Source organism: Coccomyxa subellipsoidea (genome assembly GCF_000258705.1).
Source record: "Coccomyxa subellipsoidea C-169, whole genome shotgun sequence".
Taxonomy (NCBI): Eukaryota; Viridiplantae; Chlorophyta; class Trebouxiophyceae; family Coccomyxaceae; genus Coccomyxa; species Coccomyxa subellipsoidea.
Window position 1 is genome coordinate 93,297 of NW_005178020.1, and position 16,499 is coordinate 109,795.

Consider the following 16,499-nt stretch of genomic DNA (forward strand, 5'->3'; position numbering starts at 1 on the left):
CATAATGATATGGGCACATTTCAAGGGGGCACATTTCAAGGGTGCATTACAGTAACAGCCACATTTTCCTGTAGACAGGTTGACATCTTTGCTATATAGCCTAAAACAGGAACCGGCAATTGATTCATGCCAGCATGCTCCCCACACACCCGTTGTATGTGACCTCGCAAAAGTCAACTTGCTAGCACTGAGGCCAATGTACGTGCACCGTGCATGCTCCAGTTCAGGCATCACGTCAAACCCACTTAAATCATTTGAGGTCTGCTAAATGTGTTAGGGCTCTGCCTCTCACAACACCCAGGCAATTCAAAGATCCTTGACAATTTGCCAGCTCTGCGCATTGTACTCAGGGGACGTTGGAAGGCTTGAAGATGGTGAATCCATCGGCGGCCGTGGTGACGAGCATGCCAGGGATCTGCGGGTGCCAATGAGCCTCCTTGATCTCACCCTGCGCACAAATCACAGCAGCAGCTATTCAGCTTGTCAGTGATGCACATTTCTTCAAGCATTGTCTGGCCTTGCTGTTTGGACACACAAGCATGCCCGCCGTAGGTCAGTAAGTTGTATCCTTCCTTCTCCCCTTCACAAATGTGCAGCTTTTGACCGTTAGTGGAACCCCTGCAACGTCAAAGCATCATGGCATGCCACATCCTTTCACAAGCAGATTCCCACCGGTCGGACATGCGAAAAGGGCTATCTTGCTGTGCTTTCATTACCCCTTCATCACCCAGCATTTCAGGAGCCGCAATGTCAATTTAAACATTAATTCATTAATTTTTAAGTTAATGCTTAAAAGAATGCCACTTGGCAGAGATGCGGGAAGAGCTACTTCAGCCCCTTGGCAGATTTCCGGCTTTCAAGGGCGAGCCACATTCCTTGGAAGGGGTCGAAGCCCACCTGGCTGAGGTGCACAAAGAGCAGCTGCGCAGGCAGGTCCTCTGGAGATGCAGCATTCATGTGAGCGGCCAGTGCAGCCTCCTCTTCAGGATCCCGTTCAACTGCAAGATCCCACACTGCCAGCTGGCCGTCTGCTGATGACGTGGCGAGCATCGTCGCCTCTGCCGGGCACCATTCCACTGATGTGACCGGGCCCCTGCGTGGAAAGAAGGAGGTTCTTGTGAAGTTGTCAAACATTCTGCAGCAATTTTGGCTGGCAACCCTGCTGTGAACGGGGTGACAGGGCTCGAGTGAACAGAAGCAAGAGGATCCATCCAGGACCGCTCTTTCGCAGAACAAGCATATCCCCGGAAAGGCAGCCGGATGGATGGCCCTGCACTGATACGCCGGTGAGCCCAAGGAATTTCCAGACAAATACGAAGGTTCGAGCTGACATTGTGCTAATGGTCAGAAAAACCTGCGCTGCACCACCAGTGGCCATTACTAATCCCTGTTCGCCCTTCTGCTTGAGAGTAGGGCAGGGTGCAGCCACTGAGGTCACCTGTGATAGGTGAAGTTGGCCACGAAGCTGGCCTCATTGGCAGCGGCGTCTCGGCCGAACATGCGCAGATCCCACACTCGCAGCGCGCCGTCGTCGCCGCCGGACGCCAGCATGAAGGTCGACTGCGCGCTCCAGGAAATGACATTCACATCCGCCGCGTGCGCCACCACTGAAAGCTGCGGCGTCGGCTTTCCCCTGGCAGCCACCCGGTAGCTGGTGAGTAAGACTACTAAGAGATTACTCTCTGATTACTCATTTACGGGAATATCCATCTGAAATCCTGTGGCCCTCAGCGGGTGAATGCCCCGCGTCTGCAAGCCTGTAATCTTTATATCGCCAGGGCGTCTGATTTTCTGCTTTCCGGCCAAACTTACGCATAGAGTTTGTCAGAGGACATTCCTGATGGTTTCAGCAACGTCCCAGCGGGCGAGCCGCTGCTGAAACAGAGATTGTTCACTCAAATCTTTTTTGCCGTGGCTCCCAATATGTATATAAGCTGAACTAGTGTGGTACGCAGATGGGGATTGGGAGGGCAATGCTTCCTTGCGTCAATGTTCAACTCAAAACCTCTGTCTGTGTTTATAGATTTGGAATTTGGGCAGGCCATAAGACATTGGGGCACCCCTCCGTTTGCACCCCTTCGGTATTGGGCGTACTAAATATCAGCTCAAGCAAGGATTTCTGCCAGGCAAATCCGCACCTGGTGTCCCAGATGCGGATGGTCTTGTCCACAGAGCAGGAGGCAAACACCGTTCCCTCCACTGGACTCCACTGTATGTCCTCCACCGAGTCCTCATGCCCCTGTCGTTCACAAACTCGCTTTCTCAGAATATACTTGTAACGTGCCCAGAGCAATTCTGGTTGGCAGGGTGTGCACACTAAATCTTGGAAATTAACAGACACCATCATTTGGCACGAAAGGTTGGTTTCAGAGGAGCCCACCCAGATCCACACTCCCTCAGAAATACGCACCCTTTGACAACAACCCCTATCGCCATACCAGCAACAATCCCTTGAACCTCCCAACATGCCGGGCAAAGCGGATTGATAAGGGGAGAATGCTTGCCTGGTAGCGGCCGCTGACGCTCCAGTTGCCCTTCTCATTGGCGTCCCAGACGTGGATCCCCTTCCGGCAGTCCCCCGACGCCAGCCGCCCGGCCGCCGCGCGCGACCAGTCCAGCGCAAACCCCTCGCCTGCAGCACATCCCTCAACTTATAAACCCTACCCTGCGCGCAAGCGATCCTTCACTGTCTGCAGGCACGAGCTGTCGCGTATTGTTCTCAGAACAGGTGCCGTCTGCCTGCCGCATTAACAGCGTCTTTCGACGCAAAATTCAATGATGGTGGATCTTCACGTAATTCATCTTCCCCTCGGTTGTCCGTGGACAGGGTACCAAAATGAACTTTTGCCCTACAGGAAGGTCGTAATCTTTCATTTGATCCTGCTGTCTGCTCTGACCCACCCATGGAGCAACTAGAGTGGGACGCACATGGCCTATATCCCGTTAGGAATGTCTTAATATGTGACCCTTCATCACTATGTGAACTTGCTGGTGCTCTGCACTGCCCAGCATCAGTTGCGACATTTCAATTTGGATATGGGCAGGCTACAGATTACTGACAGACTTTGGTGAGCATTTCGCTGGGATTGGGCATCCTAAACTGATCCGCATGCGAACCTCCCCAATAGTTGACCACTTGAGGATGGGCTGGATGGGGCCGAAGGTTTCATCATTTGCAATGCTATGCAGCCATAGTAAACGCTTTTGCCGAGTCAACACCCTTGCAACTCTCAACTCGATTTACATCCGCCAGTCTCTCCTTCAAGCATGCTCGCATTGTAGACTGGTTGTGGGTGGACCAGAGCCTAGACACTCACTGCTGTGGCGGTGCACATGGCGCGGCTCCTGCCTCTGCGGCTTGCCCCGCTGCGCGCGCTCATCGTCAGCAGCCGTCACTTCGTTCAGCTGCATGCCCATATCCCAGATCTGCACAAGGCAGGGGGGCAAGAAAGAAATTCAATTCTGTTGCAGGCCATTCAATGCAACCATTTAAAATATTTTTCTAGTTTCTCACGAAAAGGGTCTTTGATAGTACAGCAAGAGACCTTTTCTATAGCAATGGAAAGGAACCGTGGGGAGCTGTGTCTGAAATCATTCATTGCTGCCATTCAATCCTTTCGTTGAGAATACTCTGAGGAGAAGAATAGCTTGTGCGAGACTCACAGCCGTGCCAAAGATGCCTGGACAAGACAGGCTTGTTTCAAACTAGTGGCGCATGTGGCCATTGTGAAATTATTTGACGCTGCAGGGGTGCCTCCACTTGCGTTGTTTTGATTGATGGATCCCATCATTGCCCCCTGTCCGATGCCTTTCAACCCTCAAAATTCGAGATGACTGGGGATCAAGGTCAATCAATTTGCCGTCGATGGACAACAATGTCCGCAGGGAAGAACAGCTCTCACCGAGACTTGGCCGTTGTCGCCCCAGGCGGCCACCACGCCCGGCTGCTGCGGCATGGCGCGCACGCGATTGACCCCACAGCTGAGCCCGATCTGCCGCAGGTGCATCACCGGGGGGCCCTCCTCATCCTCGTCGCTCTCGCTCATGTCATCGTCGCTGTCGTCCTCTTTTGGCGCCTGCATTTCAGATTCACAACTTCAACTTTGTAATCATGAGTGGAGAAGGGCGTCCTGCATTGAAAGTTGAGCACTGCAGACCGTTTCTGAACAATGCAACTGTGGTATCCGAGCTGACAGACGCCCTACCAAGTGCGTCTATTCAATCTTGCTAGAAAGGAACCTTCAAATTTCCCACCCCATTCCATGTCTACAGAGAATTTAACACAAATTCCTTCATTACAGTGTGCAAGGCATTTCTTTCTCCCTTTGTTGCGCTCGCTCTGTCATGATGTGTGCATACTCGCTGGGGAAATCTCCGGGTCTCTAGGAGCTGTGTCATGATCGCACAGAATGGAGAAGTCTCATGCACATGTTACTGGATACGTTTTCCTAGATCTTAAATATCTAGGAAAACGTGAAATTATAAGCGGCCCCGGCTTGCGGGGGGCGGTACAAATACTAAGCACCATGCCCACTATTGATTGAGTCTTGCTTGGATCTGGCGAGTCCATCAAGGATTAGGATCGTGGCAACCTTCACCTGCAGCCTGTCTGCAAACGCACCTTGCCTCTTGGCAGGAAAAGCGTGTAAGAATTCATTCGAATGTAGTAATAAAGGAGGGTGTGCGCGCACCTTCTCGCCGTGCTTGCCCTGGCCCAAGTTGCTAAGCTTTAGGAGTGCGATGGAGTTCTGCCGCGCGTTGGCGGCCTGCGTGCCCGCCACTATTGAGATGCTGTGAGGGAACGCGCTCCGAGGACCGCCCAAGCCGTCCGGCAAAATGTCAAAGCTGCAGGGAGCAAAAGACACTTGTTTTGCTGGTCCCATGGATTTTCACTTCATCTTAGCAGCTGAGCAGTGCGCAGGATGCTTGGGGAAGGTTCTTGGCACTGCAAGAGTGCATTCTGCACAAGACAGGCAGCGCACTGTCTTTGACTGCGGGTACAGAGCTAGACAGTGCTGGAGTAAAGCAGGGCACTGGCAAAAGAAGGTGTTACCAGACCATCAAGGCAATCAGAGACAAGGCTTGTCTTGGACATTGGGGGAGGTGCTGGGAATGTGTGACGCACCTGAGACATGGCCAATCGAGGCTCATGGTGTGCATGCAGTCGTAGGTGGACGGGTCATACTGGAGCTCCTCATCCTCCCCCACTTCATCCAGGCCAGGGCGCCACACTGCAGGGTTGGACGGTTCTGATTGCTCGCCATCCACCGTCATCGGTTCTGCCTTCTTTCTTGCTGACTTCTTGGCCTTCTTTTTGGGGCTGCCAGACGCGCTGGCCTTCGCCTTTGCCTTCTTGGGAGGGCCCATCGCCCTTCCAAACCCAGGTCGCCTTCTCGAGAAATTCGATGTAGCACGAGTTGTAGATCCTATGCAATCTTTTTAAAATTGGCTGAAAGCGCTCAGCCAGAAGTGAATCCAATGGAATATGTCGCTCTGCGACTGCCCTTGTACTAGCTTTCAAGGATACTCAGCACCTATCAGGTCCTAACACGCTCTGTCCGTACAAGGCGTTGTAAAGGTGATATACGAGTGATGCACTTTCCTGGAAGGTTTTCGATGTGTCTTCCTGGGGTGCAAGCTGCAACTCGCTCGTACAACGTCAAGATCTAAAGCTGTCCTTAATCTGGCACTGAAGCCTACGTTTGAAGTCTTACAATGAATCACAACATCCACAGAAAAGTTTCTACTTTGACTGTCCGATCAGCAATCAGCAAAGAAACGGGATGTGCATGTTCGTTTCGCAGCGGCGGAGGTGCACCGCTGAGCGGCGTTCCTGTCAGCTTCCTGTGATCATGGATTACCTTCCTTCTTCTCGTTCTTCGTGCATCTCACTACAATGCTCCCGTTACCTACCACCTCCTGACACAAGAATGCCGATGGCCTTGCCTTGCTAACCTACCTACAGGAACAAACGCGAAATCTTTCGCTTTCAACTATAGTCACCGTGACTATATACGGTAGCTAATTTAGAAGCTAAGCTAAATCGTTTGATTTGCACGGCAGTGCTCAAGGTGCCACCAATGGTTCAATATTGAGCCATACTGATTGACGCTGACGCAGCTGCAAGCCACACTCAGCTCACAGCCTAGCCATCATTCCAAACACACACTTGCAACATTCTCTTGCTTTCTGTACACAAACAGCGCTCCTCCATATCACCTCCTCTTCAATCACCGGTTGCTTGCCATTGCTGCGAAGGGAACTCTGTTCTGCGTTCTGGATTGAATCATCCTTGGCAGTCATGCAACGGTCCAGAACTCCTCGATGGCCGTGTCTGTGTGGCGGATGGAGTAGGACGCGCTGCAGCCGCTGCTCCGGAGGTACGCCTCAACCGCCATCGCATCGTACGCGCTCGCGATTGCCCGCCTGTTCTCAAGAGCAGCCGTCCCTGCACAGTGCAGCAGTATCACTTCATCTTCAGAGCGCAACTTGACAGTTGTGTAGCCGCCTTGAGCATGTTCGCTAGAACTGCAGTCCCTCGACTGGACAGAGCACCTAGGACTCCAGGGCATCCCTGCAGCAGATTGCAGCCTCCAAAAGGATAATATAATTGATTTGATATAATCAGAACCGGCTCTGAGAAAAAGTTATGTGGGCGAACGCAGCGGCCACGACGCTACATGCCACCAACTCACTCAGCAGCAGAGCTCTGCCCAGTCATGTCCAAGACTGCATCATGCAGTCTGCATGGATGCTAATTACACAAAATGAGACACTGGCTCATCGCATCCCCTTGATTGCAAAACCCCCTTTTGGGGTTGGAGGGGGCCAACCACATGACAATTCCCATTACTTATAGGACTTACCATCCCAGCACCGAGGAATAATTCCAAAACCCCTAGGGAGTAGGCCTGAATACTGTAATAGATTATCTGGTAGATAACATGTAGTTATCTGACATGGTGGAAAAGGTGCCAAGATAGGCCGAGCTGGAAGGCTGTCATAGAAACACTGCTGCGACGCACCTAAGCCAACTGTGGCTTGGATAGGCGTGTAATTAAAATTAAACATGTAGTGGGGTTTCTGAGAAGGGTAAGGGTTTATGTCCCCTCACCCCAGAGCGTGGCGGGGCCTTCGAGCCGCACACGGAAGCTGCCGGCACTGGGGCAGGCGCCGTGCCACTCCACGCTGCCGCAGCTGCGGGAGGGAACCACGTCGGAGACCGTGGCCTGCAGCCAGAATTGGGCATATTCAAAATGGGCAAGAAGCATATCTTTGCGTCCTTGATGCCTCTGCATATTCTGCCCAAGTGGGCTGCATATTCAGACCTGGCGAAGCATCTTCTCAAGCTAAGAGAGAATGCAGACATCAAGACAGAGCGAGTGCCAAGAAAGGGACTAAGGGCTGCTTCACAGGTGTAACAGAGCGCATCCGATATCCAAACATCTTGATGCGTCCTTGGATGTCTTTGCATCCTCATTTTGTACACATTGCCCCTAAGGGAGATCAAGCTGGTGCCTAGGGTCCAATGAAGCACAACACATAGGTGCCCTCCATTGACGTTCCTACTCCCAATAGCAGCACAGCAATTCTTCGCCAAGATTCTGTGCCGAAGAGGCTGTCCGCCGGTAAGTGCATGCACATCCCGGGGCACAGTCCACTTCAAGACCAAGACTTGGCGAGCGGCAATAAAATTTTCTCTTGAACCATGCCCATGCCTTTTTTTGCAGCAAAACTACGAAGACAGGCCTTCGCCGAATGCTTCAAAGCATGCTCTCAACCGCTCTGTTCCTGTACTGGTTGCAAGGTATAAGGAGACAGTGGACTTCAGGACTGCTTGCAAGACGCAGCCAAACAATGCAAGATAATGCATTGCTTTCACTCACGTCGTCAGCTTCACAACGCCGCCTCGTCCTACACCCACCTATGAGCCTTCAAGGAAGTTGCATTATGCGGCATTCTAAAATCTCATGATCGTCAATCTGCTGCACTGACCTTAATGGCATAGCCGTTGGCTGCAAAGATGTCCAGGATACGCTGTGCGTTCCCTGCCAGCTCAGCTATCGGTGTCCGCGTCGGCGACGGCTGTGGAGCGCCAAAGTGCACACCCTGTGGCACCAGTGTGGTTACATCACTTGTGATCTTACCCCAAAACCACATAAAGCTCAGATCTGCCTTCCGAGGACTGACCAAAACTTGGTAGATTCAGACTGATGCCACAAGGCCGTCAGAGGGGACAACAAAATTCTCCTCGCATCTGAGTTCCTTGTCAAATCGAAAGAGGCCATGATTATGCAGTACCACACAAGTCAGATGCATACGCGCATGCTTTCAAGGTGTTGCACCCTGACCAGGGAACGATGTATTAGGTTAGGGTGACTCCACACAGAGACAGAAAGGCTCTTGAAAGAACATCCAACATGGCGTCCACCGTTCAACAGGATCCGCATGTGGATATAGGGAAGCCAGATCAAGCGCGCACACGAAAGCCGCTAAGGAGGCCGTTATAGATCTGGTCTCCAGTCGCGCGCTCAAAAGCGGCCGGCAGCTCTGCATTGCTCTGCAGCTCTGCGCTCCTCTGGATGAACTTCTTCTGGCCCTCGCAGTCCTCACAAAATTCCTGCAACCGCGCCAGGAGAATCTGCTTGGGAAGCAGGTGCTGAGGCTGCTCTAAGGCTGCTCTAAGGCTGCTCTAAAGTACAAGGCAGGTACAAGGGCTGCTATATAATTTGCTGCAAGATGACGGAATATTTCTGGTACACATGGGGGCCACAGGGTTGTGCAATCGCTAGGTGCGGTTGATGACATTTCTTGTCATGTCACTCGTCACTCAAATATTCCAGTGACGCTGTGCCTGTGCAACGCCTGCTTTTGCACGCCTGGCATTCCTACTTGGTTCTTGCATATATTGGAGGTCAGGCTGGTCCTTCAAATCAAGAGGATTCAATTAAAGATGCTCGGCTACTTCTGAGATTTCAGATCTGCCCAGGTCCCTAGAAGTCTCTGCCCCAACTTGACTGGAGCATGGACAGCAAAGATTCCAGATCATCAGCTCAAGCTGTGAACACATTGGATTTCATTTTGGGTAAGAAAGAAGTGGTCAATTGATTCAGTGACAAGCATGGAAACTTGGCATAACAGAATCCACTGGCATTAAGGGCCGCACCTCAAAAGCTTGCTGGCCAAGAGGTATCTCCCTGGAGATGGTGGCGAGCTGGGCAAAGCTGATGAAGTCAAAGTAGCTGGGATCTGTCAGGTCTCCCTGCGGATTGACCCAATGAACAATGAGAATTCACATCCTCAAGATTTGAAATGCATGGAAATCACACTTGCATATGGGCTGCAAGGAACATGAGCAGCTGCTGGACACCCCGTACCTGGCGAACTTTCAGGGGAAGTCTCTGTGTCAAGTATGGCTCATATTCTGCCTGCCGCAGCTTCCAGAACTGTGCTTGGAACCTATCCTGCACAGGATTGCATCTGTGGAGTCACATCTGTAACTTGTGTCCATATCCTGATGAGCTCTATTCTCAAGAAGGGAGGGCCCCAAACAAGCGCCTACAACACCTCTGCCGGAAGTCTTCTAGCATAGTGACGCAGACAAGCATGCAGGGTGACAAAGTTATTCCGGGCTCACCATTGGAATGAAGTCCAGAGTATCGACCGCTTCATAGGCGGATCGCATGAGCAGCACAGCGAAAATCTGATTCAGGGCCCGCCTGGGGAAAAGCACTGGCTCAGGCTGGTTGCTCAGAAAGTTCTCCAGTACATTGACTGGGAAACCTGCTGCTCCGGCGCCCTGGCCGGCAACAACAACAATAACATCAGCATTCATCATTGGCGTACATAGAGCAAGCTACACGTAGATTGACATACTTCTGAATCATCGGCATGCGCAAAAGATGGCATAAAAGCATGGAGCCAAAATGAATGGCAACCAACAGAGGTGTTACAAAATACATACCAGAGGTCTACAGAGTTGCATTGCCATTGCTGCTGTCGCAGACAAGGCAAGATCTCTGCGTGTGAAGCGTGGCTGTGGGAGATTTGCGACACCAACATCTCCATCGTGAGAAGGCCCTGCACTGCAGCTTTTGTACGGTACGTGGGTTCTTCTGGGACACCGAACACTGTGAAAACTGCTTAGAGATGTAGATCCCAACAAAGCGCTCCCCGATGCCATGCCCAAATCTGTGCCAGGAAATAGACAAGCAAAGGACTCCCCAGATGTAGATCTGCTGATGCTAATGCTTTCTCTAGTTCTCCTACAACAATCTATGCAAAGCTAAGCTGTCTGGAATTGATCCACACCGAAGAATATTTGCATTGCCGACGTGGAACTCAACAGATTACGCTAACGCGGATACGCTCAACAAACGGCAAATTTTACGTCCTTCGAGTTACGGCTAATGTTCAATTTCCTGTCGCAGACCACGGCCCGACATCAGGTTGTGATTCTGAACTCACAGGCACTCATACAGCCCGGTGCGAAGGCCGTGTGACCGCTGTCGTTCTTACCAAGTGCCTGCTTGGAGCCCCCTCACGCTGCATCCTCTGGATTGAACGGGGTGCCGAACAGGTGCTGTGCCTCGTCCGTCTATTGCATTTCTTGTCATCTGAAGGTCGCAAATTTGCCTATCTGGCTCAAAGCCTGGCCATCAGGTATAGGAAGTATCAAAGCCAGGTCTGGGGGTTGCCTGGGAAAGCTGACCTTTGCCGAAAGTGCGATGCATCGTTCTGTCTGGCTCCTTCAGCCCAGCATGGATGATTTCAAAGATGTACTGGTAGCCCGCAGTATCTGCTTAGAGTATACTTTGCTCTAGGTATCCCTCCTCCTGCCTGACCTTTGGAGTGTCTCGTCTAGGAAAGCAAGAGGTGAAGTGCCTAGCCAAGGCTCGGAGGTCCTCTGTATGGCCTTCAGAGCGTGTTAATTCCATCATTTAGCTGCCTGGGAAAGCAGCCACAACATTCCTGTTTCCATCACTGGTGTGAAGATTAGCTTCTCTGTTCTGATGCAGGGGAGGTAGCAGACCAAGATGGTGCGCGAGTGCGTTGTGACAGACTGTGGCACCCATGCGCGCTTCAATCACCCAGGGGAGAGCCACGGCGTCTTCTGCAGCAAGCACAAAATGGATGGCATGAGGTGAGCTTCAGGGACACCACTGGATCTTTCACAAATAGTGCTCTAATTCACTACCGCAGCGTGCAAGAGTTGATCCTTGATCAAGTTTGACCAACGACCAGCTTGCCCTTGAAGTATTCGCCTTGATCCTTCGTTTGCCTGGCCAAGAGAAGTGTTGATGGGTTCCCAGAGGCTCTGTGAGATTTTCTTGCGGCCTGAATTGCGCATACGTGCAGCTCCTCTCTGACATTGTGGCGCACTTGCCGATGCCAATGCCTATGCTGTTCTGTTGGGGAATTGGACATCTCAGCCATGCTTTCCCAGCCTGAGGATGAGAACAGAGTGTTGTGTCAGGGTTGCACTTTGCGGTGGAAGCTGCAACGAGGAGAGAATCTTGCTTGCATTGTGCCCGCAGACGGCTCTGATCTGTGTCATGCTGTGGCATGCAATGCAGAGTAAGCATTGGCTGAAGCGTTTTGCGGCTTCGGCAGGTAGCTTTCTTTTGCAAGAGCACAGACACATACTTGTCCTGCTTGTGGCTTCTAACTGACTCTCGTGCTGTCTCAGGAATGTGGTGCACAAGCCGTGCGCGGAGCCTGGATGTGCCACACTGGCAGTGTTCAACCAGCCGGGGACGGGGCACGGCCTATTCTGCGGCCAACACAAGCCTGCCGGCTACGTCAATGTCAAGGTGCAGCCTTGTCCGTGCGTCCTCTGGCAGGTCGATTGGTTTTCCTTTTGCGCAAGGGCCGGCATCCAGTCTTTGAGAAAGCCCCCGTGGCACAACTGGTGGTGCAGCAGCATTACTCCAACAATTCATGAGGGTGTTTCCTCTGTTCATCTGCCGTGAGATTGAACCACAGGACTTCGCATGTCAAAAGACTGGATATGATTGTCTGAAAGGTATTGTCTGGTCCGCCCAGCGATTCCGCCATCGGTCTACTGAGTCAGATAGGCAGCCATCTAAACTTGGGGATGGCCCAGAGACTTGTCAGCACAAGAAATTATAGAAACGTGTCACCAGATCCTGCTTGCGATCAGGGATCATTTCCCCCGGCGCATGCGATGAACGGATCTTTCCTCCTGCGCAGCACCTTGAAGCAGTACACACGGCTGCCAGACCCTGTTGGCAATAAGTGTTATATCCCCTGCGCACGCGACGAATGGATCATTCCTCATTCATCCCCTCGCGCAGGACCGCAAGTGCAATGAGGATGGCTGCCAGCGCATGCCCAACTTCAACTTCCCCGGGGAGAAGGGCGGCATCTTCTGCTCCCAGCACAAGTCGGAGGGCATGATTGACATCAAACACAAGCGCTGCGCGCACGAGGCCTGCAACAAGCGGCCCTCGTTCAATTACACCGGAGAAATGCGCGCGCTCTACTGCGGCCCCCACAAGCTCGATGGCATGGTCAATGTCGACCAGGAGCGCCGTTCCTGCAACCGGGGTGAGCAGTTTCTACTTTATCCTTCCCTTGCAGGGCCGCGCACGGCATGCAATCATCGTCCGGTCCGGCAGTCTGCTGACCCTCGCAAGGTCCAGGTGCAAAGCATTTTGTGCACGTCAGACAGTAGTGCATGCATGCCGATAGGCCTCAGCCAGATCTGCACAGTATTGCCGTCACGGTGTCTGCAGTTGCGCCAATGACCTTAGCCGTCAACCTGAACATCCTATTCCTGTAGGCTTTTCTTGCTGAACTGAATGGCCATCTTTTCTAACCTTCCTAGTTGCTTGAGCACTCCGGGACACCTGCTGATGCATGGGAGCCGAGCAGACCGGCATGCACGCATCGAATCGCACTGACAAACCCTGCATTGGACTGTGCAGCCAAGTTCGCGGACGGGTCTGCGCCGGAGCCGAAGCGGCAGCGCTCGGGGTACACTGAGAAGACGCTCGGCTACCCCCTCAAGAACAGCGGCCTGGCCGGCAGCGAACAGGCACGCCTTCTCCTTTTTTAATCTTGCGCGCCCACCACAGTCAGGCCAGCACTGCCAGCAAAGTGCTTGGCCCAATAGCTGTAATCTTTGCATGAAGCTTGCAGCTCTGCCTTGTTGGGTATATTAATTGACACCCATACTGCATGTGCACAAGCAGCAAGCACATCAAGCATTGTCCCATGCCAAAGGCACAGCACGGTCCCGATGCAAAATTCCACACCCTGTCTTTCAATGTTGGGGTTCAAAAGCACTAAATTGACATCTGAGGCTGTCAAGCGCTCTGTGGGTGCCAGTCTTATGTGAGGAGGAGTGCGTTTACCTCTTCTGAGGCACTTAATTCCCTGTGCGCAGACGCAGCCGTTCGATTGCGCCTCGGAGCAGCACGTGGCGGCGCTGGCGGCTGCATTCCCGGGCGCCCTCACAGGCGCTAATGGCGCAGTGCTGGTCGCGGCCAACGGCGCGCAGATTGGTGAGTAGACTGCCTGGATGCTTTAGGCAATCTGGGCTTCTTCAGTGGCACGTGAATGCCTGGACATCATTGTTATTTATCATTGGCTATGTGGTTAGGAAGAGTGGGCAGTTGATGTTGATTCGCAATATTGTCCTTCAGTTGCTGTTGTGCTCTGTTCAAGAGTGCAGGAAATTGTTCTTCTTGGATGTTTTTGACCTGTTCAATCTATCACATCCTTGCTCTGCGTGCTGCACTGGACAGCCCGGTCTATCGGTCATCTGGGTTTGGAATACCCGGGGGATACTTTGGATGGCCAAAGCGGGGGGTTCTTACAGTTGTTCTCCTGAATCTGAGAAACTGTTGGGCTGTTGCAGGCGGGGATGGCAGCCAGGTTTACCAGCAGGCGCTTGGAGAGAACGCCGGCGATCCGCAGCAGCATCAGCAGGACAGCGGCATGCAGTACATCACTACACACCCTCAGGTAACTTTCTGTACACGGCCCTGAGTCATACAAAAATAGGAAACAATCGACCAACCCTGATTTTTGTGTCTCAAACATGCCTTGTGAACATCATGAGATCTTCTGGTAGACAAGGCTCGTGCGGAATCACCAAGTACGTTGCAGAGGGATTGAACTGAGGCCACTTCAACAATAATGTGTAGATGAAAATCATTAATTGGCTGAAGATTCACCACTGGGGCTCACAAGGCGCCGGTTGCTTGCCAAAAAACGGCTGCAGCGTCCAGTGCTGTTCATGACAGGATGCTGACAATGTAGGAGCAGCAGGGCTCGGGGTTTGAGTAGGTTTTGACCCTGATGTTAAAATTGTGAACAGGTTCAGGATGGAAGCCAGGCGGCCCACTCGCAGCCCCTCCCCTTCCTCATCCTGCCGCCCACCAGCTGGTCCCAGCAGGTGACTCCTCCCCCGTGCCATCTTTCTGGAAGTTCTTTGACATAGCCCTCCTGCTCCACCGCCCGTCTGCAGTCAGTGCCTCTTGTTTCCCTCTTGTTTCGTGTTCTTATGAATAAGAGAGCCACAAAATTTTAGAATTGTGGTTAGTGGTGCAGAACATTGGTTTAGGATCGGTGGCTAGTGAAACTCCAAGAAATGTTCAGCTGTCGCTGCAAATGAACTGCATGGCGACCTATTGAAGCCCAAGCACAGGGCCGAGTGTCTTCACAGACGAAATGCTCTGACGGCCTGTCATATTTGAGAGCAAAATTTTGCTCATCGTTGCGATTGCATGCGCGCAGGTGGCGGGGGACACGCAGCATCATCTGCAGCAGGCGGCCGCGTTTGCCGAGCCGCCGCCGCAGCCGCCGGCGCCGCTGCCGCACCTGCCGAGCCCGGCCGAACTGCGCGCCGTGGCCGCCAGCCCAAGTGCGCACTACTGCCGCTGTCGCACTGCTGATAACAAATTATTATTGCTGCAGAAGAATCACACAATCCATTAGGCATCACAGAGTGAAGCGCAATGCAGACGAGGAATGTTGATAAAGAATCACTGCTGGGGGTATGACTCTGGTATCTCAAGTACTTTTATCGAAAATGATTCATCCACTGGACCCTGAGATACCAGCTAGCCATTCTCGTGATGATAGCCCCTGGTAGGAAAGGCAGGAGACTGCAGCTTTTCACCTGCCATCAGGGGGACTCACAGTAACTCCTGCTCACGAGCGTTGCAGGCAAAGAGGACGCGGGAATGCCGTCTGACGCCCAGCGCAACCATGCCCACCTTATGCACTCGCACCTCGTCGACTTCCTGCGCGACTACCTACGCCGTCCAGAGCTACAGGTGCGCTCGCCGCCACACTTTTTCTTCCACGCTTTGAGGGCTGTCATCACGGTTGGAGGATTGTACTATGACTTGCTGGATGCACCTGTGGCATGTTGGCTCGCCTTCGTGCCTCTCGAAGTCATCTGCCACCGGCTTGTTTTGGCAGTGGACTGAGACACTCTATTCTGGTTGAGTACGCTTTTTAATAAGTGTGTCTTTTCTTCTCTTGAGATTGGCAAGCATGGGCCACTACGGACACTTGAGGAGTTCTAGAGGCTGCCCTGCAGTGCAACCGGGCTAGCACAATGAGTTGGAAGGAGTAGAAAGCTTACGTGGGTGGTATTTGGGCTGATTCTGTAACACTCGGTTTATGACAAGCTTCTTGACGCTCTTCTCATGCCCCCTGCAGAGGGCGGAGGTGGACAAGGCGCGCGTGTGCCGCTACATAGAGGCCTTCACGACGTGGGATTCCGCCACTCGCGTGGAGCAGTATGCGCTGCTGCACTTCGCATGGGACCTGGCCGCCCCCGGGGACGCCAAATGGCGCGCCGTCGTCGACCGCCTCGACAAGGCCCTCGCGCCTTTTCAGGCGCCGCCGCAGCAGCAGGCCGCCCCTGCAGACGTGCCCCTCGGCTGATCTGGCGCCGCGGCCAAGCTCGCCGCCTCAGACGCGGCCCTCGCCTGATCAGGCTACAGCAGCTGTGCAGCCCAATGAGGCGAGTTTGCCGCAGCAGCTCGCCGCAGGAGACCGATCATTTACCTGATCTGGCGCCGGGAGCAAGGCTCGCCCCTGCAGATGCGTCCCACGCAACAACAGGCACCTGCGACTGAGGTCCGATGCAGGAGACGCGTCTCTTTTGGGATTGGGTTGCCTGTTCAGCTGTGTTCCCAGAGCAGGAGCCTACAAACCACAAGTCACTGTCCAGCGTGGAGGGCATGTGAATAAGAAAGAGGCTCTTTCAAAGAGCTCTTCGTCCATTCTGGCAGTCTGTAGACAGCAGAATTGCTTTCAAGAGCTCACCTACTCTTAGAGTACTGAAATTGCTTACATGACAGAGCTTGCATCCTATGATTGCATGTTGCTGGTGCTCCTGTTAGGCTCTAAGCGCTACAGATTGATAAAAGCAAGTGTGTCTGAGTTCAAAAATGGGATTGTCAGAAACAAGCTCGATGTAAATTGTAAGATTGCTACACAGTACCGACGGTGCT

General features: G+C 52.8%; 4 protein-coding genes across 4 annotated transcripts; 2 read left to right on the plus strand and 2 right to left on the minus strand.

Annotated features, from left to right (window-relative positions):
- Positions 1-346: 346 nt before the first annotated feature.
- On the minus strand, positions 347-5,367 carry COCSUDRAFT_20525 (WD40 repeat-like protein; the record flags this gene model as incomplete). Its single annotated transcript, XM_005642935.1, has 9 exons — positions 347-448; positions 898-1,093; positions 1,439-1,633; positions 2,139-2,257; positions 2,523-2,632; positions 3,312-3,426; positions 3,903-4,076; positions 4,692-4,845; positions 5,126-5,367. The coding sequence occupies 9 exons, from the start codon at positions 5,365-5,367 to the stop codon at positions 347-349; spliced, it is 1,407 nt and encodes a 468-aa protein (XP_005642992.1).
- A 932-nt stretch (positions 5,368-6,299) lies between these two features.
- COCSUDRAFT_60117 (hypothetical protein) lies at positions 6,300-9,835 on the minus strand (the record flags this gene model as incomplete). The annotated part of the gene is made up of 7 exons (XM_005642936.1): positions 6,300-6,448; positions 7,115-7,229; positions 7,996-8,109; positions 8,483-8,620; positions 9,167-9,262; positions 9,378-9,464; positions 9,638-9,835. 7 exons carry the CDS (start codon positions 9,833-9,835, stop codon positions 6,300-6,302), a joined length of 897 nt encoding a protein of 298 aa, XP_005642993.1.
- A 623-nt stretch (positions 9,836-10,458) lies between these two features.
- On the plus strand, positions 10,459-13,081 carry COCSUDRAFT_68213 (hypothetical protein; the record flags this gene model as incomplete). The annotated part of the gene is made up of 5 exons (XM_005642937.1): positions 10,459-10,579; positions 11,019-11,143; positions 11,690-11,813; positions 12,318-12,570; positions 12,951-13,081. Exons 2-5 carry the CDS (start codon positions 11,037-11,039, stop codon positions 13,079-13,081), a joined length of 615 nt encoding a protein of 204 aa, XP_005642994.1. The 5' UTR covers positions 10,459-10,579; positions 11,019-11,036.
- Positions 13,082-13,239: 158 nt separating this feature from the next.
- COCSUDRAFT_60119 (hypothetical protein) lies at positions 13,240-15,927 on the plus strand (the record flags this gene model as incomplete). The annotated part of the gene is made up of 7 exons (XM_005642938.1): positions 13,240-13,293; positions 13,412-13,529; positions 13,886-13,992; positions 14,348-14,425; positions 14,767-14,893; positions 15,199-15,308; positions 15,700-15,927. 7 exons carry the CDS (start codon positions 13,240-13,242, stop codon positions 15,925-15,927), a joined length of 822 nt encoding a protein of 273 aa, XP_005642995.1.
- Between the last annotated feature and the right edge of the window lie 572 nt (positions 15,928-16,499).